The 26,147-nt window shown below is 45.2% G+C and overlaps 1 protein-coding gene across 3 annotated transcripts in view; it reads right to left on the bottom strand.

Moving 5' to 3' along the window:
• Positions 1 to 6,671: 6,671 nt before the first annotated feature.
• The window catches only part of LOC137545090 (OX-2 membrane glycoprotein-like), an 83,304-nt gene continuing 63,828 nt past the window's right edge, over positions 6,672 to 26,147 (bottom strand). For all 3 annotated transcript variants that reach the window (XM_068266199.1, XM_068266200.1, XM_068266201.1), the window contains exons 5-6: positions 19,747 to 19,877; positions 6,672 to 7,106 (exon numbers count right to left, since the gene is read on the bottom strand). In XM_068266199.1, coding sequence (XP_068122300.1) covers positions 19,762 to 19,877 — 116 coding nt within the window. In that variant the 3' untranslated portion in view covers positions 6,672 to 7,106; positions 19,747 to 19,761. The remainder of the gene's footprint in view (positions 7,107 to 19,746; positions 19,878 to 26,147) is intronic.

Below are 26,147 nucleotides of genomic sequence, written 5' to 3'. Positions count from 1 at the left end.
TGCATACAATAAGTACACTAAATAGGAAGTAATGTGTAGCTGTGTTACTCGGAAGTGATGCAGGCATCTCATTGATGCCGGCAATTACGGGAGCCTAAAGGGGAGATGAATGAATGGGAACAAAGTTTTCATTCATTCATCTAATGATCGGCAGTGGGAGCAGCGGAAAGGATCGAGCAGGAGGGAGCGCGGCGGCACCATTTGAGAATAATCACTGGTTTTGAACAAAAACAGTGATCCTTCTCGCCAGACAAGCATGGATTGGCTCGGGGAACTTCTGTCCCCTGCCACCAATCCCCCATGTCGCCAGGACTATTGCAATCGTACTTCCACCCGCACAATTACGTACACAGCCTCGCAAACTGCAGGGGCACGAGTCTCACATCACTGCGGCTGCAGCAGCACCAGCCGCGGACTTGAGACTCACGTCAGTGCAGCAGTAATGGTTAAAATGCTGCATGGTTTTGGCTACCGTGCTGCAGCTCAGTTTCAGAGTGTTGGCAATATCCCTATAGCTTTGGCCATATTTATGTAGAGGAACAATTATGGTACTTTTATAAGTTCCTCACAGATTTCACCATGAGGTGCCATGCTGAACTTCCAGTGACCAGTGTGAGAGCGATAACACCAAATTTACCACACCTGCTTTCCATTCACCCCATGAGACCTTCTAACACTAATGAGTAAGATGACCCCGGAGAGGGAAAATGTCTAAGTGGGCAGAATTTTATCATTCTTCACTTAGGGGTGTATTCACTCCTGTTGTCTTCGGTTTAGACATTAATGGCTGTGAGTTGAGTTATATTGATAGAACAGCAAATTTACACTGTTATACAAGCTGTACACTGAGTACTTTACATTGTATGAAAGGGTTATATCTTCTACCTTGTCCCATGAAAAGATATAGTAAAATATTTATGAAAATGTAAGAGGTGTACTCACTTTTGTGAGACACGGCGGTACATATAGTGATAGAAAGGGAGTAAGCTACATTATTATAACGCACTGCTGCATGTGATTGCATTGGATATTGGATGTACAATTGTATGGGCCGTTTGTGTGCAGGGACTGCTTCTGAAAATAAAGGCTTTTCCTGATTTATAATGTACCAACATATTCTGTGGCAATATACAGTATATACAGTACATTAAATGGAACAGTAAGAAACAAATGATGTTTTTATTTTTCATTTTATCTATACATGAGACGTACAAATCAGTTTCTAATTACTACATTAAGTATATATATATATATATATATATATATATATATATATATATATATATATATATATATATATATATATATATATATACATTTTCTGCAAACAATCTAAAATAGTGCATCCTCAGCTTGTTTTTTTGCATACTGTTTAAGGTAAAGAAAAAAAAATCCAACCCTAAACTTAGGCAATCTAATAAGGGGTATAACACTCTGTAAAACCTATTTGTCAGAATTATACCATATACTCCTTCATGTAAAGCATTGTTTGTGAAGGTCCCCTTATAATTATCTAAAATGCTCTGTGACCCGTATATACAGTAACTGTTAGGAGAACTCCATATTTGTTTCTAAATGCTTTTCAACCACGTCCTTGCGCTTTCAAGTGACTTAAATTGGACCTCCAGTGTATAAATAAAACCCAAACCCAGCACAGGCAGCAGAAGGTGTAACAGAGTAGCAGAAAAGTTTAAAAACTGGCCACTTGTGCCATAAAATCCAGGTTTTGTTGGTTAGCCACACCCCCTTTCTGAAATGTGCTGCCTATCCAAACGCTGCTAACAGATGATGTCATCTGTGGGTGAGAGGAGCCTCATAGTTTGGCCTGAGGGATACGCTGCTTCTACCTATGCCACTGAGTCAGCCTATCACAGAGAGGAGAGGTGAAGAGAGTGGATGGGAGGAGCCTCATAGTTTGGCCTGAGCGGTACGCTGCTTCTACCTGTGCCTCTGAGCCAGTCTATCTCAGAGAGGGGAAGAGAGTGGGTGGAAGGAGCCTCATATTGTGGCCTGAGGGGTACTCTGCTTCTACCTGTGCCTCTGAGCCAGCCTATCACAGAGAGGGGAAGAGAGTGGGTGGGAGGAGCCTCATAGTGTGGCACGAGGGGTACCCTGCTTCTACACATGCCACTGAGCCAGCCTATCACAGAGCAGAGAGGGGAAGAGAGAGGGTGGGAGGAGCCTCATAGTGTGGCCTGAGGGGTACTCTGCTTCTACCTGTGCCACTGAGCCAGCCTATCACAGAGAGGAGAGGGGAAGCGAGTTGGTGGGAGGAGCCTCATAGTGTGGTCTGAGAGATACTCTGCTTCTACCTTTGCCACTGAGCCAGCCTATCACAGAGAGGAGAGGGGAAGAGAGTGGGTGGGAGGAGCCTCATTGTGTGGTCTGAGGGGTACTCTGCTTCTACATGTGCCACTGAGCGGCTTATCACAGAGCAGAGAGGGGAAGAGAGTGGGTGGGAGGAGCCTCATAGTGTGGCCTGAGGGGTACTCTGCTTCTACATGTGCCACTGAGCGGCTTATCACAGAGCAGAGAGGGGAAGAGAGTGGGTGGGAGGAGCCTCATAGTGTGGTCTGAGAGGTACTCTGCTTCTACCTCTGCCACTGAGCCAGCCTATCACAGAGAGGAGAGGTGAAGAGAGAAGTAGTGCAGGCGACAGTATGTTACTGTCTAGAGCTGCCACAATATTACTCAATGAAGTAGTCAGCTAGTGTTGTATTGGGTAAAAAAAGAGGGGAACAGTCGCCGTGTCACTCTGGCTCTTTTTCTCTTTGGAATTTACAGTGAAAGTATACTTTGAGATTCATACAGTTTCATATTTTATAAATAGCATCTATTCATATATTATTTTTATATGCATATCACATAGCTTATTATAACTGATTGTCTGGGAGAAGTTCAAGTACCTCCTGACCCCAACAAAAGTACAATGGGAGGAGATTGGCGAGGCAGGAAGGGGCGGGCACAATTAACAACTCATGCATGAGTCTCACTCCATATGCATAAAAAAAGGCAATTTTGAAGCTCAGAAAAAGAATGCTAAAAGCCAAACATAGAACAATTATACAAGATAGCAACATGCACAATGTTTTTCCAGATTTGCTTAACTTCATGACATTTTAACGCAATCCTACTTCAAAACAATGCAGAAGACAAAAACTGTTGTAAATAAATATAAACACGAACAAAAAAAGGAACATACAGTGAAGAAATACAAATGCAAACAAAAAGGTAAGCATACAGTGAAAAAATACAAAAGTACAAAAAAGGAACATACAGTGAATAAATACAAATACAAACAAAAGGTAAACATACAGTGAAAAAAATACAAAAGTACAAAAAAAGGAAAATACAGTGAATAAATTGAAATGCAAACAAAAGGCAAACATACAGTGAAAGAAATACAAAAGTACAAACAAACAAATAAAAACAGATATACATTGAATAAATACAAATGCATACAAAAGCAAGCAAAAAGGAAACATACAGTGAATAAATACAAAATGAAAGGTGCAGGTAACACACATTTGAATGTCACAGTTGTAAACTGTAGAACCTGGAATGACACTATAAATACAACAATCCCTGGTAACACTAGGACAGGAAGCTTACAGTCTATGGAACAGAGCATGGGAAGAAGGCATGAGTGTGAGGAACCTCAGCAGGTCACTAGAAGGAGTGGAGCAGGTAAGCAGGCCTGAATTAATCTGTGCAAGGCAAAGTAGTACCCAGTTCGCTCATCATGATTCATGACCTAGAACCACTAAGAGTTTTGCAAGCAACCAAGAGAAAGTAAAAAGGACCCATACTTAAAAAAAATATATAAAAAAAAAATAGCGCTTTTCAGACAGAAGGCATAAATATGCAAGTCATCCCTTTATGTCCCTGAATTCCAAAAGTATCTGGAACTGCTGGTGCACCCAGTGTGCTTATAGCCTATTAACCACCCTGGCGTTCTATTAAGATCGCCAGGGCAGCTGTGGGAGGGTTTTTTTTTTATAAAAAAAAAAACTATTTCATGCAGCCAAAGGCCACTAGAGGGCGCTCCTATCCATTATTTCTGATCGCCTCCGGCGATCCGCAGTAACAAGGAAGGCCGCAATGAGCGGCCTTCCTTGTTTCATTTTGCTCGTCGCCATGGCGAGGAGCGGAGTGACGTCATGGACGTCAGCCGACGTCCTGACGTCAGCCGCCTCCGATCCAGCCCTTAGCGCTGGCCGGAACTGTTTGTTCCGGCTGCGCAGGGGGGGGGGCGGCTGGGGGGACCCTCTTTCGCCGCTGCACGCGGCGGATCGCCGCGCTGCGGCGGCTATCAGGTAGCACACGCGGCTGGCAAAGTGCCGGCTGCGTGTGCTCCTTTTTACAGGGAGCAAATCGGCCCAGCAGGGCCTGAGCGGCAGCCACCGGCGGTAATGGACGAGCTGAGCTCGTCCATACCGCTAAGGTGGTTAAAGAGAACCAGAGATGAAGCACCCTCTTGTATTTTACTTTATAAATCAGTGGGAACATGACAGTAAACACCTAATCTGCCCTTTGTTTCATTGTTTTCTGTGTAATCTGACTGTTATCACCTCTGATAAGAATCCCCAACTGAGCAATCAGGCTGCTCAGTCTAGTTTTGCTATGGAAAGATTATAGCTGAGTCTGTCTTCTGTGGTGTTATTTCAAGCCCAAGCCTGCCCCCTTGTGGCTCTGCTATAATGACTCAGCAATAATCATTCTCAGCAAAGCCAGATTTAATTGCTCAGTCTGGGATTCTTGTGACTGCTGATAACAGACACTTTTAGCAGTGAGGATGAAACAGAGAGCATGGTAAGTGTTTTCTCTAAATGTTCTTACTGATATACATGGTAAAATACACAAGGGTGCTTCGTCTCTGGTTCCCTTTAATATTCGACAAGACAACAAATTCATTTATATTGTGCTTTTCTCCTGGCGGTCTCAAAGAGACAGAGCTGCAACCACTAGGGCATGCTCAGTAGCAGTGTAAGGGAGTCTTGTCTAAGGTCTCCTTACTGAATAGGTACTGACTTACATTACACAGTCATACTAATCTAGACAGGTTGGTTCTTATCAGTGCAAAGCACGGATTAACATGTCTCTATGGTGACATTAACAGGCAGACGGAACTAGGGCTCACAGCTGGCCATGGATCCAGGTTTAACGTTTAACCTTTCCTCCACGGTCTTGAATAATTTAATAAATTTAAATTTAGATATTCTCCTTTTCCCTTCTTAATTTGTAGTTTCCTCTGAGTAAGCCAATTATCTACCCAGAGCCAGGACAAGGTCTTCCATCACCCAAGGCTGAGACACCAAAGTGCGCCCCTCCATCCCTCCCACCCGTCACACACTGATTGCTATCAGACTAAGAGGCGCCCCAGGGTGCCCCAACACCTTTAATTTCTAGTTATCTGGCTTGCAATCACTGCCATGTATCCCCTTTTCTTATTTTCTGATTTTTTTGAGCCATTTTCAAGATGCATACATTTGCATGGCAATAGCATAAATATTTGCATCAATTTGGAATTATTATTAGCACCTCTTTCAATACCCTTAGCCAGACAGTCTATCTTGGTTAGTGATGAGCAAAAATTACACCTCTGCTGAATTTAAGATTGTAATGCGAAATTTCAGGGAAAATTGTAATTCATTTTGTATGTAATTGTGATAATTTTGCATATTTTTTCACATAATTTTTGCATAATTTTGTGAAGATTTAGCCCCATACATGCTATTGTTACCAAAATTGCTACATACAGTATGTTAAGGAGAATAGTGGGTACAAGTCAAGAAAAGAATTTGAGATAATCAATTTTAAAGATGTAAAGAAAACAAAAAAGTTTGCTTTCTTAAAACAGAATTTGCAATAATTCAGGTTGGAGTGAGCTTGAGATGTCTCCCAGTGCACCACTGCTGAATATATGCAAATTAACCATTCTACCCTTAGAAGCTAAACACACCTCCAGAACTGCTGGAATGCAATGATGTGTCAGCTTGTTAATTTGTACAGAGCCATAATAATCCAACATGCATACAGACTGTTTTGGATTGTTTGATCCTCATCAGTGCATGGCATAGATTAATTTGGCTCTATGCAGTAGGGCTTGTAACACCCAGAGGTACAGACTAACCAGCAAGCTCATGAAGAAAAATGGTTTTTAAACTGTAATTTTTCTGAGTTTAAAAAACATTTTTCTTTGCATATTTAAACTCAATTTTCTAAGAAACTACAAGGTCTTTTCCTAACATATGTAGCAATTTTGGTGACGATAGCATGAATCGGGGCTATTCACCGGCAAAGTCAGCACAAAATTATGCGAAAATCATGTAAAAATTCATGCAAAATTATGTAGAAACAGAGGCGCCAGCAGGATAAAATTGGAGAAAGGCTTTAAAAATTGCTTGGAGTAAGTGGTGGTCTTCTTTCCACAAAACAGACATGAAATACTGTCTAAATATTAACAAGCACATGTATTATGCGGTACCCCAAGAGTGCAACGCGTTTCGCAGGTCAAGCCCGCTTCATCAGGCAAAAAATGGGGACAACAGAATTTCAGCAGTAATGGATTTAGCGCCTCAGCACTGATCTAGGTTTACACCAGAGGCATGATTTGTTTAGTGCCTCACATCCAAGCTATTGTTACTGCTGAAAAACAATTTTACTCCAAGCATTATCCACAAATTTTTAGTCATAAGATTCATCCATTTTAGCTGTAGACCAAAAACAAGCTCTGACTGACGTCTGACTGGAGTAGCTGCATGCTTGTTTCAGGTATGTGATTCAGACACTACTTCAGCGGCAGCCATAGAGATCATCATAACAGGCAGGCAACTGGTATTGTTTACAAGGAAATGCATGTGGTAGCCTCCATATCTCTCAGTCCAGGTTCTTTTCAAACACTTTTGGTGAAAAGTCTCTCTGAAATGTAGTTTTGCTTAGTAACTCACAGTCAGTATTTTTTCATTGGTTGGACGTGGCAATGGTACATGTAATCCAATTGGCTGCGGAAAGTCTTAAGTTACATCTTCTAAAGTTCTGCATCAGAAAAATTCAAGACCCCATGAAGAGTGTCAACCATTTTCTCATCTTATTCCAGGGTTAGCCTATAGGAAGAAAAACATATATAATCAACCTAAAATCAGATTAGTAACATTCAGTCCTATTATCAAATAAATAGTGTGCAGCACACACTCACGTTGGTATAATTCAGTGCTCTAGCAAGACTTCACATGGTTTGTTATTTTACCTGCTCCTGCACTAGATGCCACCCACACCTTACTACGTACTGAGGCATGTACTGTCCACAACGTATTTCCCGCTTCACTAGGTGCCACCCACACCCTACTGCATACTGCACTAGGTGTTGCGCACACCCTAATACACCATATACTGTCCACAACCTACTGCCTACTGCACTTGGTGCCATTCACAACCTATTGTGTATTGCATCATGTATTGTCCACAACCTACTCCCTGCTTCATTAGGTACCACCCACACCCTACTGTGCTATGTACTGTCCACACCCTACTGTCACCTTCACTAAGTGCCATGTACACCCTACTGTGTACTACGTTAGTTGTCCACACCCCACTTTGTATTGTGCCATTAATGTTCACAACCTACTACCTGCCTTACTAGGTGCCATACACACTCTACTGCGTACTGCGCTAGGGTCTACCACACCCAACTGCACTAGGTGTCATCCGCAACCTACTGCCTATTCTGCCATGTACTGCCCACAACCTACTGCTCACTTCACTAGGTATGGTCCACACCCTACTGCATACTTCACTAGGTGTCATCCACACCCTACTGTGCCATGTACTGTCCACAACCTACTGCCCACTTCACTAGGTATGGTCCAGACCCTATTGCATTCTGCACTAGGTGTCATCCACATCCTACTTCGCCATGTACTGCACACTTCACTAGGTGCATCTACACTGTACTGTGTACTGCGTTAGCTGTTGTCCACACCCTACTGTCTACTGCACCATGTACTGTCCACAACCTACTTCCTGCTTTACTAGGCACTGTCCACACCCTACTGTGTGCTGCACTAGGTGTAGTGCACATCGTACTGCGCAAGGTGTCATCCACACGCTTCTGCGCCATGTACTGTCCATGCCCTACTGCCTACTTTGCTAGGTTCCACCCACATCCTACAGTGCTGAGTGTTGTGCACACCCTACTGCCTGCTGCGTTAAATGCTGCCTACACCCTACTGTCTGCTACCCACACCACTTTGGCCCAAATATGAGCAGGAACAGTTACAGAAAAGAGTAAAGGTGCCCATACATATAGTGATTTATGGAAAGATCGACCAAAAGACAGATCTCTCTCTGATCAGAGAGTGATCTGTTGGCTGTCCATACACTGCAGGCTGATTCCAAATCAAATTCAGCATGAAGTCTCTTGGGAATCAGCCTCGCAACACGGATTCCACACACTTGGCCACTTCCGCCACCTCTCAAATGTTAATGTCTCCCCCGGTGCACGTGCATTGTAATCTCACCTGCACCAACTCCCCTGTCTCCCCCAAGTGTCGCCATCACACCAAGCACCTCCATATGGTGGCATGTATACCATGGGGCAGTGGTGTGACTTCACACACATGCACTCGCGGGAGACAGCAAAGAAGATTTGTAGTATTGACAGCTAGACAGGTGAGACTTACAATGCATGGGCAATGCATAGCAAAACATTCACTGTACCCAAACAAAGGTCCTGTAGCAAGGAAGGTTACGACAAGGGATAATATGGCCGTTATATGGCATTATGGGCAAGGTGATAAACTCTGCTCTGGGGTAGAGCCAAAGAATACAGAGCTTATGAGGGGAAGGAGAGGTGAGACGCCTAAATCCTACCTGTACAAATAGATGGTGATATAAAATGCTGTTAATGTTTTTTAAAATGTACGGGAAATAAGTGGTTTTACCCATATCTGGTTTCTCTCTGAGCTTACTTGCAGAAGTACCTATGTGGAAAATCTGGTTAGCAGGGACAAATGCAGGGAGCACCAGAACCCACAGGTGGTGGACCCCTTTGTGTTTGCACTCCCTGTCCCTGGTCTGTGGAATGTATGCATGCCTGTCACTAAAGGGTGATAGAATAAGGTTGTTAACAGGCTATACCATTTTTTTTGTCCTTTTTGAAGGTGTTTTCTCATAATTGGATACAGGATTGAAGGATAGAGATGGCTCGAACCTCCGATTTTCGGTTCGTGAACCTCGAATGTGAACCTCTGCAAAAAGTTTGGTTCGCACAAACTTTCGCAAACTGCAATAGACTTCAATGGGGATGCGAACTTTGAAAACTAGAAACATTTATGCTGGCCACAAAAGTGATGGTAAAGATGTTTCAAGGGGTCTAACATCTGAGTTTTTGCATAGAGGAGTGGGATACATGCCAAAAGTCCCGGGGAAAAATCTGGATTTGAAGCAAAGCAGCGTTTTAAGGGCAGAAATCACGTTGAATGCTAAATTGGAGGCCTAAAGTGCTTTAAAACATCTTGCATGGGTATACATCAATCAGGGAGTGTAATTAGAGTTCTGCTTCACACTGACAGACCAAACTCACTGTGTAACGCACCACACACAGCTGTTTGTGTAGTGACGGCCGTGCTGGACTGGTGCGCACCATGGCGAGTGTGCAGGCCATGGCGGTTTTCAAGCCCATATGGTCGCCGGGCTGAGGTAGCTCAATGACAGAACAACAGTGACTGTCCAGCTGATCAAATTTGGTCTGTCCACAATGAAGCAACGACCTTATTATCTTGGGTGTGCCCCCCTTCCCCCGAGACACTCATATAGCCAGCGGTCATTGCTTCATTGTGATACGCAAGCCCCTTCGCCGCTGCAAGGTAACAATCATGAAGGGGAATTGACACATGTACATGCCTTTTGATTTGTTGTTGTATTACAAATTTGCAGCTGTCACACACACAGGTACCGTGAACAGGTGCAGTGACTGGTATATAACACTGCTTGTGGTCACGTAGGTAGGTAGGTAGGTAGGTAGGTAGGTGCACTGAACAGGTAGGTATGCAGTGATTGGTATTACAAATGTGCAGCTGTCACACACATAGGTACCATCAACAGGTGCAGTGACTGGTATATAGCACTGCTTTCAGTCACGTAGGTAGGTAGGTAGGTGCACTGAACAGGTGGGTATGCAGTGATTGGTATTACAAATGTGCAGCTGTCACACACACAGGTACCGTCAACAGGTGCTGTGACACTGCGTGCGCTCATGTAGGTAGGTAGGTGCACTGAACAGGTGGGTATGCAGTGATAGGGATTACAAATGTGCAGCTGCCTGTCACACACACACGTACCGTGAACATGTGCAGTGACACTGCGTGCGCTCACGTAGGTAGGTAGGTGCACTGAACAGGTGGGTATACAGTGATTGGTATTACAAATGTGCAGCTGCCTGTCACACACACACGTACCGTGAACATGTGCACTGACACTGCGTGCGCTCACGTAGGTAGGTAGGTGCACTGAACAGGTGGGTATGCAGTGATTGGTATTACAAATGTCACGTGCAGCTGTCACACACACAGGTAATCAATGAATGTGCTGGGCCTGGCAGTGGCACAGTAGGAATTACCAAGGGGCCAAGGTCCCAGCAGCAGCTGCGACTGACTGACAGGGCTGTATATGCAACACAAGTGTCTGTGGCCAATTTTCTTTTGAATAAGACTGCCATCTCAATGCACATACAAAAGTCACTTAGCTGCATGTTGTTGTCACTTGATAAACGATTAAAAACAACACACGAATAAAAACATATATACCTGGCCAGAATATGCTCGCTTAACAATACAGGGACCTGATCTAAACTAATGCAAGGTGTGATCGCCCAGCCTAAGCCTGCTGCAAAAAACACCAAGCTATTAGATCAATATGGTCCTCAACCACCACCTGAACACCACACACACTGTGATCTAATGCCAATGTCTCTCCTTTGCAGAGCGATGGACTGATTACTGCAGTAAAGATAAGCCTTTAACTTTCTTATGGGGGATGTAAGAGCTAATGCAGACAAGCATTTCCACAGGCTGACAGTTTCAAACTAGGGGTCACTGAATTGCTTAGTGGAACTTCACAAACAGTTGCATCCTGGGTGAAAACAACCAATGATACTTGCACACTTTCGCTGGTGAGCTCCAGCTCACAGGGCCCTCAGTTTACCACAGTGCAATGGGTGTCAAAGTAGTCCTCCTATGCTGCTGTGCATCTCTCCCATCTGTACAGGCTTCATGGTTGTATTCACAGCCATTCTCAGCTACATGCAAGGAGCTGGCTCAGTGTGTTCAGCATTACATGTGGGGCTCCTGTGCGAGCACTCCCACGGAAGCCACGCCTACCGACGCATTTCACCCCGCCCACAGGGCTTTTTCAAGGTATTGAACTCAAGGACCATATTGATCTAATAGCTTGGTGTTTTTTGCAGCAGGCTTAGGCTGGGCGATCACACCTTGCATTAGTTTAGATCAGGTCCCTGTATTGTTAGGCGAGCATATTCTGGCCCGGTATATATGTTTTTGTGTGTCATTTTTAATCATTTTTCAAGTGACAACATGCAGCTAAGGCTATTATTAAAGTGAATTTTGTATGTGCATTGAGACGGCAGTCTTATTCAAAAGAAAATTGGCTGTATAGAAGTTAAGCTGCTGGCTCCTTGCTAGCCAAGTAAAAAAGCACAAATTCACTGATCACAACCAAATCCTACTATACATCAATTCCTTAAGCAAACCTTCTGTAAAACAACATCTAGCCGGCTTGTGTAACCTGCCTCCCATCTTTAAATGGTCCAGAGAGTCAACCATGAAGTATGGTGAGGCTATCAACAGGCAAGATGCAATACAGCTGCTTCTGGACTATTAAACATATGCTTATAACCCTAACCAACAAGTTGTGCAGCAAGCAGCAAAATACCTCAACCAAATACTACACACCATTGCAGAAATTGCCCACATAAGAAAGACTATCAAAGAAAAATGGTTTGACAATGAATGCAGATCACCAAGAAACAGCCTATGGGCGATATCAAACAAAATACACAGATATCCAAATAACATAGTATTGAGGACAGCGCCGGGCAGAGGCGAGAGAGGCTCCAGCCTCAGGGCGCAGTGTAGGAGGGGCGCACAACTCACTCAGCTATCATTCCACTATTGTGTTTGAAGCATAGTGAAATAAGAAAAGTGGATACATGGTAGTGACTGAAATCCAGATAACTAGAGAGTAAGGTGTTGGGGGCCCTGGGGTGCCTCTTAGTCTAAGAGCAATCAGTGTGTGACGGCTGGGGTGGGAGGGATGGAGGGGCGCACTTTGGTGTCTCAGCCTTGGGTGCTGGAGGACCTTTTCCCGGCTCTGGCAGCACATGATACATCATTAATATAAAGTGACCCTTAAAGAGAAAAATCAAAACCTCATCCAGAGTTGACTCCAAAGGCTTCAAGAATCTCTGCAAGACAACTCATTTTGGGAGATCTGGAAACAACTTGGCAAAAAAGCCCAAACAAAGCAATTAGCACATCCAAAATGGCCATATCTGGCTACAATACTTCAAAGACTATTCCTATAAATGAACTCAGCCCAGAACGAGCATAAATAATCAGCAAATAAAAGAACATGGAGGAGAAGGTGAAAGATTTTCAAAACCCACTTGACACACCTTTTACACTGGATGAAATACAAGAGGTGATAAAACTCATGCAAGGTAAAAAAAGCCAGCAGTAAAGATGGAATCCTATCAAAAATCAGAAATCCATGCTGCAATATGCAAATTATTCAACCTGGTCCTGTACTCTGGTCACTTTTCTGAAATTTGGAATGAAGGACTCATAACTTATTTACAAGAGTGGAGATCGCTATAACACTTCAGAGACATGTGTGAGCAGCACACTGGGAAACTGTTCAACAACATCCTGAATAAAAGAAGCCTCATGATTCTCACATAGCACAGCAGTAAAAGCCAAGCAGGATTTGTGCCAAACCACTGGTGTAACAATAGGGGATGCAGCCCCTGCATCCGTGGGTGGGTCCGGGGCCCCCGCTCAGGGCCGTTTTGGGAGGCAGGAGGGGTCACAGCATGAGGAGTGATCATGGCCGCACATCGGTGGGGAGGGGGAACAGTCCCCCCCTCCCTCACCTAGGGCTCTCCCCTCCTGCGTCAATCATCAGTGGCGGTGGGCAGGAACACATACCTCCATCCACGCGTCGGAGGTTCCGATCTCTAAGTGTCTGATGCTACTTCCTGTTTAAACAGGAAGTGGCGTGAGGCACTTAGAGATGAACCTCTGCAGTGGATGGAGGTATGTGTTCCTGCCCGCCGCCACTGATGATTGATGCAGGAGGGGAGCGTGCTGAGGGGAGAGCTCAAGGTGAGGGAGGGGCTGGACTTGTCCCCCCACCCCGCCGATGTGTGGCCACGCTTTCCCCTCATGCTGCGCAACCCCTCCTGCCCCCCAAAATGGCCCTGAGCAGGCCCGGGGGGGAGCATCCAAATTTTCACAGGGGGGCCCAGTGATTTCCAGTTATGCCCCTATGCCAAACCATCGCACCACCGACCACATCTACACCCTGCACACCCTTATCAAGCACCACATCTACACCCTAATAGAGATGGTTTGCACGCGAACGTATTCGCGCAAACAACGCAGATTGGACACGAGCCACGAACCTTTAGCGCGTTCGACCGCCCCCCCTATACTACATAATTGGGCTAAACTTTGACCCTCTACATCACAGTCAGCAGACACATGGCAGCCAATCAGGCTGCAAACCCTCCTGCCCCCCCCCCCCCCCCCCCTTATAAAAGGCAGCAGTGCCAGCCATGTTCTCACTCTGTGTGCTACTGTTTAAGTGAGAGAAGGGAGAGAGGTTGCTGCAGAGATAGGGAAAGCTTAGTTAGGCTCTTGTTAGCTTGCTCCTTGCTGATATTTGTTTGGTGAAAAGCACCACCAAAACAGCTCTTTTGAGAGCTTATGTTCTTGTGATGTGTTCTTATTTTTGTGTGTGTGGCCCACTGACACTGCATATACAGCCCTGTCTGTCGCAGCTGGCCCTTCCTAATTGCTATACAGTTCCAGGCCCAGCACCTTCAGTGCATACATTTTACTGCATCTTTGTGACTGCACATTGTATCATACCACCAGCAGTCACTGCATACCTTTTCAGTGCACCTGTGTCACATTGTATCATACCACCAGCAGTCATTGTATACCTTTTCAGTAGGGATGAGCAGAAACTATGCCAGTGTGAATTTACGCATCGTAGTTTGCATCTACGCATCGTAGTTCGTAGGTGAAATATCAAAACTACGCTTACGAATTTACGCGTAGTGAAGTACCGCTACGCGTATCTTACGCCCACTATGCATAGTTAACATTCGTATTGCGTACTGAACTACAAATGCGGTACTCGCGTGTAATTTTCCGCGTGCGATTGTATGCTTACAAATTTAAGCATTGGAAAGGGGAATGTACGCATAGCAGAGTTATCTCCGCATATACTACTCTTTGCACTATGTGTAATTGCGTATTTTAACACGTAGTCTACGAAATGCATACGAAGCGAATATTTGATTTCAAAGCCATAATTTGGCGAAGCGTAATTGCGTAAAACTACGCGTAGTTCCAGCGTAGCGAAGTTGGCTGACTACGACCATCCCTACTTTTCAGTGCACCTGTGTGACTGCTCATTGTATCATACCACCAGCAGTCAGTGCATACCTTTTCACTGCACCTGTGTGACTGTACATTGTATTATAGCAGCAGTCAGTGCATACATTTCACTGCATCTGTGTGACTGCACACTGTATTAGTCCAGTCAGTGCATACCTTTCACTGCATCTATGACTGCACATTGTATTATACCTGGCAGTCAGCGCATACCTTTCACTTGAATGGATGGCAGACTTGCCCTCCATAACAGATTCTCGTTAAAGGATTTCAAGTGTATTCGTCTCATCATTATACAGCAGGGCCTCGAAAGTCTTCCTGTATTATACCAGCGGTTCCTGCTCCTCTGCCCACAGCAGCCAGGTGTCCATTAAGGAAATCTTTGAGCAGAAGAAACCAATGTCTGCCAGTCACCCCCTTGCCCAGCCTCTGACAACTGGCTTAGCGGAACTGTTAGCTCGCCAGCTGTTACCATACCAGCTGGTGGACGCTGAGGCCTTCCGAAAATATGTGGTGATTGGGACACCGCAGTAGAAGATACCAGGCAGCAATTATTTTTCTAAAAAGGCGATACCCAAACTGTACCGTGATGTTGAAAGGCATGTGGTGTCATCTCTGGCACACAGTGTTGGGTCAAGGGTCCATCTGACCACAGATGCCTGGTCTGCAAAGCACAGTCAGGGCAGGTACATTACTTATACCGCACATTAGGTCCTTCCTTGGATGTGCGGTGGTAGCCGTTTCTCAGGCTCCCACTCCGGACCGGAATCGAACCCTGATTCCCATACCTTTCACTGCATCTGTGTGACTGCACACTGTTTTATATACCAGTAAGTGCATACCTTTCACTGCATCTGTGTGATTGCACACTGTATTATACCAGCGGTTCCTGCTCCTCTGCCCACAGCAGCCAGGTGGCCGTTAAGGAAACCTTTGAGCCGAAGAAGCCAATGTCTGCCAGTCGCCCCCTGCCCGGCATCTGACAACTGGCTTGGCGGAACTATTAGCTCACCAGCTGTTACCATACCAGCTGGTGGACTCTGAGGCCTTCCGAAAATTTGTGGAAATTGGGACACCACAGTGGAAGATACCAGGCAGCAATTATTTTTCTAAAAAGGCGATACCCAAACTGTACTGTGATGTTGAAAGGCAAGTGATGTCATCTCTGGTACACAGCGTTGGGTCAAGGGTTCATCTGACCACAGATGCCTGGTCGGCAAGGCACAGTCAGGGCAGGTACATTACTTATACAGCACATCGGGTCCTTCCTTGGATGTGTGGTGGTAGCCATTTCTCAGGCTCCCACTCCGGACCCCTGGACTACTGGGTGCGCAGGCTTGACCTGTGGCCAGAGCTGTCACAATTTGCCATCCAACTTCTGGCTTCCCCTGCCTCAAGCGTCCTAGAAAGGAACTTCAGCGCAGCTGGAGGCATTGTCAGTGAGAAGAGAAGTCGCCTAGGTCAAAAAAGTGTTCAGTACCTCACCTTTATCAAAATGAATGGGGCATTGATCCTGGAGGGCTATTGCCTGCCCGAAGACTAAGTCAGTTCCCACACACAGCATCTCTGCCTGCACGCCATGCAACTGCTTGCCCGAAGACTAAGTCAGTCTCCACACAGCATCTCTGCCTGCAGGCCGCTTGACTGCCTTCTCCGCCACCACCAACAGGGTCCAGGACTCCAGGTGGAATCCTGAATTTTTAAGGCCGCTAACAAAAAGAATAATAATTTTTCTGGTGCGTGTACATACCTGCCTAATTTTCTGGCTGCAACGACAAAACAAAAAGGCATGCCAGTGTCAATTCCCCTTTGTGATTGTTACCTTGCCGCGGTGAAGGGGCTTGCATATCACAATGAAACAATGACCTATATGAGTGTGTTGGGGGGCACACCCAATAAAAATGTGGTAATTGCTTCATTGTGGACAGACCAAATTCGATCAGCTGGACAGTCACTGCTGTTCTGTCATTGAGCTACCTCTGCCCGACCACATGGGCTGGAAAGACGCTATCCCCTGCACTCTCGACAACGAGTGCAACAGCACGGCCATCTGTTTGCGGTGCATTACACAGTGAGTTTGGTCTGTCAATGTGAAGCAGTACACTACTTACACTACCTGATCCATGTATACACACACAAGATGTTTTCAAGCACTTTAGGCCTCCAATTTAGGAATGCAATGTGATTTCTGCCTTTTAGGTATTATAACCCTGCTCTGTGTCAAATCCGGAATTTTCCCAGGGATTTTTGGCGTGTATCCCACTCCGCCATGCCCCCCTCCAGGTGTTAGACCCCTTGAAACATCTTTTCCATTACTTTTGTGGCCAGAAACAGTGTTTGTAGATTTGAAAGTTCGCCTGCCCCTTGAAGTCTAATGCGGTTCGCGAAGTTCGCCAGTTCGAGCCATCTCTACATGCTGCACACCCTTATCAAGCACCGCCAACCACATCTACACCCTGTACACCCTAATCAAGCACCACTGACCACATTTACACCCTGCACACCCCCTCATCCAGCACCACCAATCACAACTACACCCTGCACACCCATATCAAGCGCCACTGATCACATCTACACCCTGCACACCCTTATCAAGCGCCACCGACCACATCTACACCCTGCACACCCTTTTCAAGCGCCACCGACCACATCTACACCCTGCACACCCTTATCAAGCACCACCGACCACATCTACACCCTGCACACCCTTATCAAGCACCACCAACTACATCTACACCCTGCACACGCAAATCTGGTGCCACTGACCACATCAACACCCTGCACACCCTTTTCAAGCACCACTGACCACATCTACACCCTGCACACCCTATCAAGCACCACTGACCACATCTACACCCTACACACCCTTATCAAGTGCCACCGACCACATCTACACCCTGCACACCCATATCTGGCACCACCAACCACATCTACACCCTGCACACCCTTATCAAGCGCCACTGACCACATCTACACCCTGCACACCCTTATCAAGCACCACCGACCATATCTACACCCTGCACACCCTTATCAAGCATCACCGACCACATCTGCACCATGCACAACCTTATCAAGCACCACTGACCACATCTACACCCTACACACCCTTATCAAGCACCACCGACCACATCTACACCCTGCACACCCTTATCAAGCACCACTGACCACATCTACACCCTGCACACCCTTATCAAGCACCACTGACCACATCTACACCCTGCACACCCTTATCAAGCACCACCGACCACATCTACACCCTACACACCCTTATCAAGCACCACCGACCACATCTACACCCTGCACACCCTTATCAAGCACCACCGACCCCATCTACACCCTACACACCCTTATCAAGCACCACCACCGACCACATCTACACCCTGCACACCCTTATCAAGCACCACTGATCACATCTACACCCTGCACACCCTTATCCAGTGCCACCAATCACAACTACACCCTACACACCATTATCAAGTGCCACTGACCACATCTACACCCTGAACACCATTATCAAGTGCCACTGACCACATCTACACCCTGCACACCTTTATCAAGCACCGCTGACCACATCTACACCCTGCACACACTTATCAAGCTCCACTGACCACATCTACACCCTGCATAACCTTATCAAGCAGCACTGACCACATCTACACCCTACACACCCATATCTGGCGCCACTGACTACATCTACACCCTACTCACCCTTATCAAGCACCACTGACCACATCTACACTTTGCACACCCTTATCAAGCACAACTGACCACATCTACACCCTACACACTCATATCTGGCGCCACTCACCACATCTACACCCTACACGGGTCCATCTGAAAATGGCGCCTGCGAATAATGGCGCACAGTGTTGCTGCTAATCCGTTTGCTGCTTATCGCTATTTAACGTTAAAGCTTTATTGTTATTTAGCGTTAACACACAGAACCCTCTCTGTACCTATCCCTAACCCTAACCACCCCCCTGGTGGTGCCTAACCCTAACCACCCCCCTGGTGGTGCCTAACCCTAACCACCCCCCTGGTGGTGCCTAACCCTAACCACCCCCCTGGTGGTGCCTAACCCTAACCACCCCCCTGGTGGTGCCTAACCCTGACCACCCCCCTGGTGGTGCCTAACCCTAACCACCCCCTTGGTGGTGTCTAACCCTAACCACCACCCTGGTGGTGCCTAACCCTAAATCTCCCCTGGCGGTGCCTAATCCTAACCTTGACAGTGTTACATTAAATCCATTCACTCTTTTGCAGTTAAATAACTTCTGCAGTCTGGCTTATGTAGGGCGCTATTGATAAATAACGTTACCGTGCACAATAACGTCTGCTGTTTGGCAAATGAACGGCACTATTGATAAATAACGTTACTGTGTGCCGTTTTTCTTCTTTTTCCCTGTGCGCCATTATTATGCAGTACTAATGATAAATAGCGATAAGCGTATCTTTTTAATGTGGCGCCATTTGTATGCATAGGCACCGTGCACCATTATTCACTGATCCACCCTACACACCCTTATCAAGCACCATGTACAAAGGCCAAGGAAGGGAAAAATATTTGCCTGATTTGTGGACTTTAAAAAGGCTTAGTGTGGCAACCAAGTTTCTTCTTCAGACTCTTGGAACAGGAGGGAAAATATACAATATCATTAAGAGCTCATCCTCCTCCTCATTCGTTTAGTCGACGCCGATTCTTCGTGACCATATGTACTAAGACGCCAGTGATTAACTTAGCTGTAAGGATGGCAGTGGTTCCTGGATGATTAGTTTGCATGAAAGCATTTGCACGTGAGTGTGCCAAGGGTTAACTGATTTCACATTATACATACAACACGTAGGTTGCTCGGGTAAAGTCTGCTACACTAACAGCTGCTTTATAAATAGACCCCAAAGTAAGCAAGAGGCAAATGATGAATCATTTTGGCAATGTAAACAATAGGAGTGATATGGTTAGATGTGCTATGGGTCATTGTAAAATGCTCAGATTTGTTGATGTAGTATAATAGTGATAACAGCATGACAAAAAGCTTTGAGTACTTACACGTTGTTGAGTTTTCTAGGCAAAAGGAAAACACTTTGTTACAACAATGCATATAACAGCAACAAATAGGAAAATGCCAACGATGGTCATAAGATCTTCTTTAGGATACACCACTTTGGATTCTTCAGGCCCTGTAGGATGAAAGTGATTCCATTAAGCCATTGGTTAAGATAGAACTGTTCCAATAAAACATTTTGTTCACATATCAGTTTGGAGGGTGGTGGACTGTGTCGTGGAGCTTTAGGCACCTGTTGTAAAACCACACACGGGGCTTGATTCACAAAGCGGTGCTAACCCACTTAGCACGTCTTAAGTCTTTAGATGCGCTAAGCAGGGTGCTAAGTAGATTAGCACCGGATTTCTCAATCAGATCGCGCGCTAACTTTGCGCGCACAAAGTTTTACGCGCGCAAAGTTTTACGCGCGCTAAGTCCCATAGGCTTTAATGGGCACTTCGCGCGGAGCACCCTGCGCTCTGTGCAGTACGTGCGTAAAGTTTTACGCGCATAAAGTTTTGCGCGCGTAAAGTTTTATGCGCGAAAAGCTTGTTTAGACGTGCTAAGGGGGTTTTCACAGGCGTGCTAACAGTTAGCACCGCTTTGTGAATCAAGCCCACTGTGTATGGCAATGCACCATACACTAGATACATAAGTTTGGGGTTAGTCGTTAAAGGTGGGTGGTGCAATTAGCAATATTCACATTGCAGCAATGGCTATATATACATTTGAATTCCTGCAACTGTCCTCTGGCAATTTCTGCAATGAACTATGAGGATCACTGTGCAGGGATGGTTCTGAGAGAGGCTAAACATGGCACATCATAACCTTACACCAGGTCAGGGCCGGTTCTCTCATGAAGCAAGATAAAACATTTGCATCAGGCACAGAGATTACAGGGGCAGCATGTTTGTACTGTGTTTACACTAACAGCACGCAGTCAGAGTAGGAGGAGAAGTGAGAGGAGAGTGAGGTGAAGTGGTCATCAATGGGGAAAAGCAGCTTGTTGTGCTGTGTGAGGAGTCTGACAGTGAATGAGGAGGGGGAGGCAGGAGAGCAGCAGTTTGTCACAGATTCACAGCCAGCCAGTGTGCTATTGTGTTGAGCTGCAGCATGTCATGTGAGAACATCAAGCAGAGTAAATTGTTGGGTGCTGTGCAATCATTCCAAATCGGGGGGGGGGGGGGGGGGGAGGGGGTAATCATCCTCACAAGTTTGCCTCAGGCAGCAAAAAGTCTAGGACCGGGGCGTTTCTAGCCCTTTTGTCACTCCAGGCAAGAAGTCCTGGATCGCCCCCTCTCCCCGAAAAAAAAAACCATTACACACTAGAGAATATAAACAATGTGCCATATAGGTTGGATGCATAATACAGGGAGTCCCTGAGTCACAAACAACCCTCCGATCCTGTAGCATTTCTTTGCACACCCCCATTCCTGCTCTCCCCAGCTAAGCGTGTAAATGCAGAGTATAGCACAGCAGAAGCTGTGCTCTAACCTCTCATCTCTCTCTTGCCCCTGTCTGCTCACCACTCACTCTAGTGCCCAGCATCTCCTACTGCATATAGTGTGATCACATGCTACATGAGGAGAGCCAGCACTAGAGGTAGCAGGAAACAGACAGGATGGTTGCACAGGCACAGCACTGGACTCCAGAGGGGAGGATAGAGCACAGCTTCTGCTGCACTATACTCTGCCTTTACACACTGGACTGGTGGAGTGCAGGAGGGGGACGGTAACAGATAGTAGGCCAGAGGATAGAGGGAGGCAAAAAAGGGGGTGGAAAGAGTCACAGTGGGACAGAGGGATGCACACAGAACTGTAATCTCCACAAGGCAACTTAACAACTTGCCGACCGCTCCACGCCAATTGTTAGCAAACTACATAGGACAAGCACCATCATAAATTCAGGCTACTCAAAGTATATATGTATATCTATCTATTTATCTATATATATATATATATATATATATATATATATATATATATATATATATATATATATACAGTGGCTTGCAAAAGTATTAGGCCCCCTTGAAGTTTTCCACATTTTGTCATATTACTGCCACAAACATGAATCAATTTTATTGGAATTTCACATGAAAGACCAACACAAAGTAGTGTACACGTGAGAAGTGGAATGAAAATCATACATGATTCCAAACATTTTTTACAAATCAATAACTGCAAAGTGGGGTTATGTGCGTAATTATTCAGCCCCCTGAGTCGATACTTTGTAGAACCACCTTTTGCTGCAATTACAGCTGCCAGTCTTTTAGGGTATGTCTCTACCAGCTTTTCACATCTAGAGACTGAAATCCTTGCCCATTCTTCTTTGCAAAACAGCTCCAGCTCAGTCAGATCTTGCCACATATTCTCGATTGGATTTAGATCTGCACTTTGACTGGGCCATTCTAACACATGGATATGTTTTGTTTTAAACCATTCCATTGTTGCCCTGGCTTTATGTTTAGGGTTGTTGTCCTGCTGGAAGGTGAACCTCCGCCCCAGTCTCAAGTCTTTTGCAGACTCCAAGAGGTTTTCTTCCAAGATTGCCCTGTATTTGGCTTCATCCATCTTCCCATCAACTCTGACCAGCTTCCCTGTCCCTGCTGGAGAGATGCACCCCCGAGCATGATGCTACCACCACCATATTTGACAGTGGGGATGGTGTGTTCAGAGTGATGTGCAGTGTTAGTTTTCTGCCACACATAGCGTTTTGCATTTTGGCCAAAAAGTTCCATTCTGTTCTCATCTGACCAGAGCACCTTCTTCCACATGGTTGCTGTGTCCCACACATGGCTTGTGGCAAACTACAAACGGGACTTCTTATGCTTTTCTGTTAACAATGGCTTTCTTCTTGCCACTCTTCCATAAGAGCCAACTTAGTACAGTGCACGACTAATAGTTGTCCTATGGACAGATTCCCCCACCTGAGCTGTAGGTCTCTGCAGCTCGTCCAGAGTCACCATGGGCCTCTTGACTGCATTTCTGATTAGCGCTCTCCTTGTTTGTCCTGTGAGTTTAGGTGGACGGCCTTGTCTTGGTAGAATTACAGTTGTGCCATACTCCTTCCATTTCTGAATGATGGCTTGAACAGTGCTCTGTGGGATGTTCAAGGCTTTGGAAATCTTTTTGTAGCCTAAGCCTGCTTTAATTTCTCAATAACTTTATCCCTCACCTGTCTGGTGTGTTCTTTGGACTTCATGGTGTTGTTGCTCCCAAGATTCTCTTAGACAACCTCTGAGGCCGTCACAGAGCAGCTGTATTTGTACTGACATTAGATTACACACAGGTACACTCTATTTAGTCATTAGCACTCATCAGGCAATGTCTATGGGCAACTGACTGCACTCAGACCAAGGGGGGCTGAATAATTACGCACACCCCACTTTGCAGTTATTGATTTGTAAAAAATGTTTGGAATCATGTATGATTTTCGTTCCACTTCTCACGTGTACACCACTTTGTATTGGTCTTTCACGTGAAATTCCAATACAACTGATTCATGTTTGTGGCATCTATCTATCTATCTATCTATCTATCTATCTATCTATCTATCTATCTATCTGTTGCATGCAGAAGAGGAGCCAATAAAATTGCCAACGCACAAAAAGAAGAAAGCTGACCCTTTAAGAACTACATCAGTATATTTAATTATAAAAAATAGCCTTTATTAGTACATAAAAAATGACAGCTGGTGAATATGGTCACTACCTGGGATGATATGTTCTGGGGGTCTCGCGGCCCCCCTGCACATGTGGGCGGAGCTACAAACAGCAAATCAGATTTCACCCACTCATGTCAATGGAAAAAATTTAAAAGGCTGCCATTCTCACAGTAATCAAGTCCCCACACTTGGCACAGTTGGTCACTTGGTGACCAAAGTTAAAAATCCAGGAAAAGTGGGCGGAGCATAAAACAGCCAATCAAATTTCAGCCATTCATTTTCAATGGGAAAATGTAAACTGCAGCCATTCTTAGACTGAAAATCGCAGGGTTCTCAAACTTGGCACACTTGGTCACTGGGTCACTGGGATTTTTATTCTAGAAAGTAGGTGGGGCCTACAACAGCCAATCAAAATTCACTTATTAATTTTCAAGGGGAATATTTAAACTGCTGTCATTCTTACACTGTTAATGACAGAGGCCTCAAACTTGCTACAGTCATTCATTTGGTCACTGGGGTTTAACCACTTAAGGACTGCAGTACTAAACCCCCCTAAAGACCAGGCCATTTTTCCTAAATTGGGCCACTGCAGCTTTAAGGGCTCGCTGCAGGGCCGCACAGCTCAGCACACAAGTGATTCCCCCCACCCCACCCCACCCCACCCTCCCCCTTTTCTCCCTACCAACAGAGCTCTGTAATGTTTTTTTTTTGTTGTTACAAATATTTTTGTTCTTATTTTTTAAATTAAAAAAAATATTTTTTTATTTATTTTCCCTCCCTCCCCCGGGCTGCCAATCACCACCGATCGTTTCTGTGTCCCCCAGGGGGACAGCCGTGTCACACGGCTGTCCCCAGTACAGCGCTGCCTTAGATTGCAGCCCTATTAGACGGCTAGCCCAATAGAACACCGTTCGTGCCAATCGGCCTGGAGTGGTCCTGGGGCTGCTGCCGCATTCAAACCAATTGGCATGGAGTGGTCGGCAAAAAGTTAAATTCACTAAAAACAGCCAATCAGATTTCTTTGTGGGATAAACTGCTTCTATTCACACATTTTTGATGTCAGGAACCTTGGTTTTTGAGTGACTTTGTGTCAAGGTTATAAAAAGTGGGCGGAGCAAAAAATTTATTTTACTGGGAAAATATAAACTGCAGCCATTCTTACACTGTTAATGGCAGGGTTCTCAACTTTGCACATTTGGTCACTAGGAGACTGCAATGAAGAGTCATGAAAATGGGTGGAGCCTACAACAGCCAATCAAAATTCACTTGTTGATTTTCAAGGGTAATATTTAAATTGCTGCCATTCTAACACTTTTCATTGCAGATGTCTCAAACCTGGTACAGCTGGTCACTGGGTAACGGGTTCAAATTCAGAAAGGGGGCAGAGCCACAAACAGGCAATCCGATTTGTTTAATTTCAGTGGGAATATACAAATTATTGATACCAAAGACATTAAAGCTCTTGACAATTGAGTGACTTTTGAAAGGTTAGAAAAAGTGGGCGGCGCCAACAACTAAATATTTTACATGGGGAAATATAAACTGCAACCATTCTTACACTGTTAATGTCAGGGTTCCCAAACTTGACACAGTTGGTCCCTGGGTGACTGGGATTAATATTCAGAAATGTGGGTGGAGCCTACAACAGCCAATCAAAATTTACCTATTGATTTTCAAGGGGAATATTTACATTGCTATCATTCTTACACAGTTAATGACAGAGGCGTCAAACCAGAAACAGTCAGTCATTGGGTGACTGGGGTCCAAATTCAGTCATTGGGTGACTGGGGTCCAAAAGGGGGTGGAGCCACAAACAGCCAGTCAGATTTGTTAGATTGATTTCAGCTATTTTGTTATTGTTAGGGTTCTCAAACTTGGCACACTTGGTCACTGGATGACTGGGATTAATATTCAGGAAAGTGGTTGGAGCCTACAACAACCAATCAAAATTCACCTATTGATATTGAAAGGGAATATTTACATTGCTGCCCTTCTTACATCCTTAATGGCAGATGCCTCAAATCTGGTACAGTCAGTCGCTGGGAGACTGGAGTTTAAATTCTGAAAAGGGGGCGGGCCACAAACTGCCAATCAGATTTGTTTAATTTCAATGGGAAAATGCAATTTATTGATGCCAAGGACCCCAAAGCTCATATACTTGGTCATTGAGTGACTGTATGTCAATGTTAGAAATAGTGGGCAGAGCCAAAAATAACTAACTTTTTACATGGGAAAATATAAACTGCAGCCATTCTTACACTGTTAATGGCAGGGTTCTCAAACTTGACACAGTTGGTCACTGTGTGACTGGGATTAATATTCAGAAAAGTGGGTGGAGCCTATAACAGCCAATGAAAATTCACGTATTGATTTTCAAGGGGAATATTGAAACTGCTGCTATTCCTACAGTGTTAATGGCAGGAGCCTCAAACCTGCTACAGTCAGTCATTAAGTGACTGGGGTTTAAATTCACTAAAGGGTCAGAGCCACAAACCGCAAATCAGTTTTCTATGCTGGTTAAACTGCTTCCATTCACACAATTGTGATGCCAGGAACCCAAAAGCTCAAAACTTTGTCATTGAGTGACTGTGTGTCAAGGTTACAAAAAGTAGGTGGAGTCAAAAACAAATTTTCTAGGGAAAATGTAAACTGCAGCCATTCTTACACTGTTAATGGCAGGGTTCTCAAACTTTGCACAGTTGGTTACTGGGTGACTGGGATTAATATTCAGAAAAGTGGG

This window comes from Hyperolius riggenbachi, chromosome 2 (assembly GCF_040937935.1).
Source record: "Hyperolius riggenbachi isolate aHypRig1 chromosome 2, aHypRig1.pri, whole genome shotgun sequence".
Taxonomy (NCBI): domain Eukaryota; kingdom Metazoa; phylum Chordata; class Amphibia; order Anura; family Hyperoliidae; genus Hyperolius; species Hyperolius riggenbachi.
Note: the sequence above shows the minus strand (reverse complement) of the source record. Positions and strands in the feature narration are given on the sequence as shown.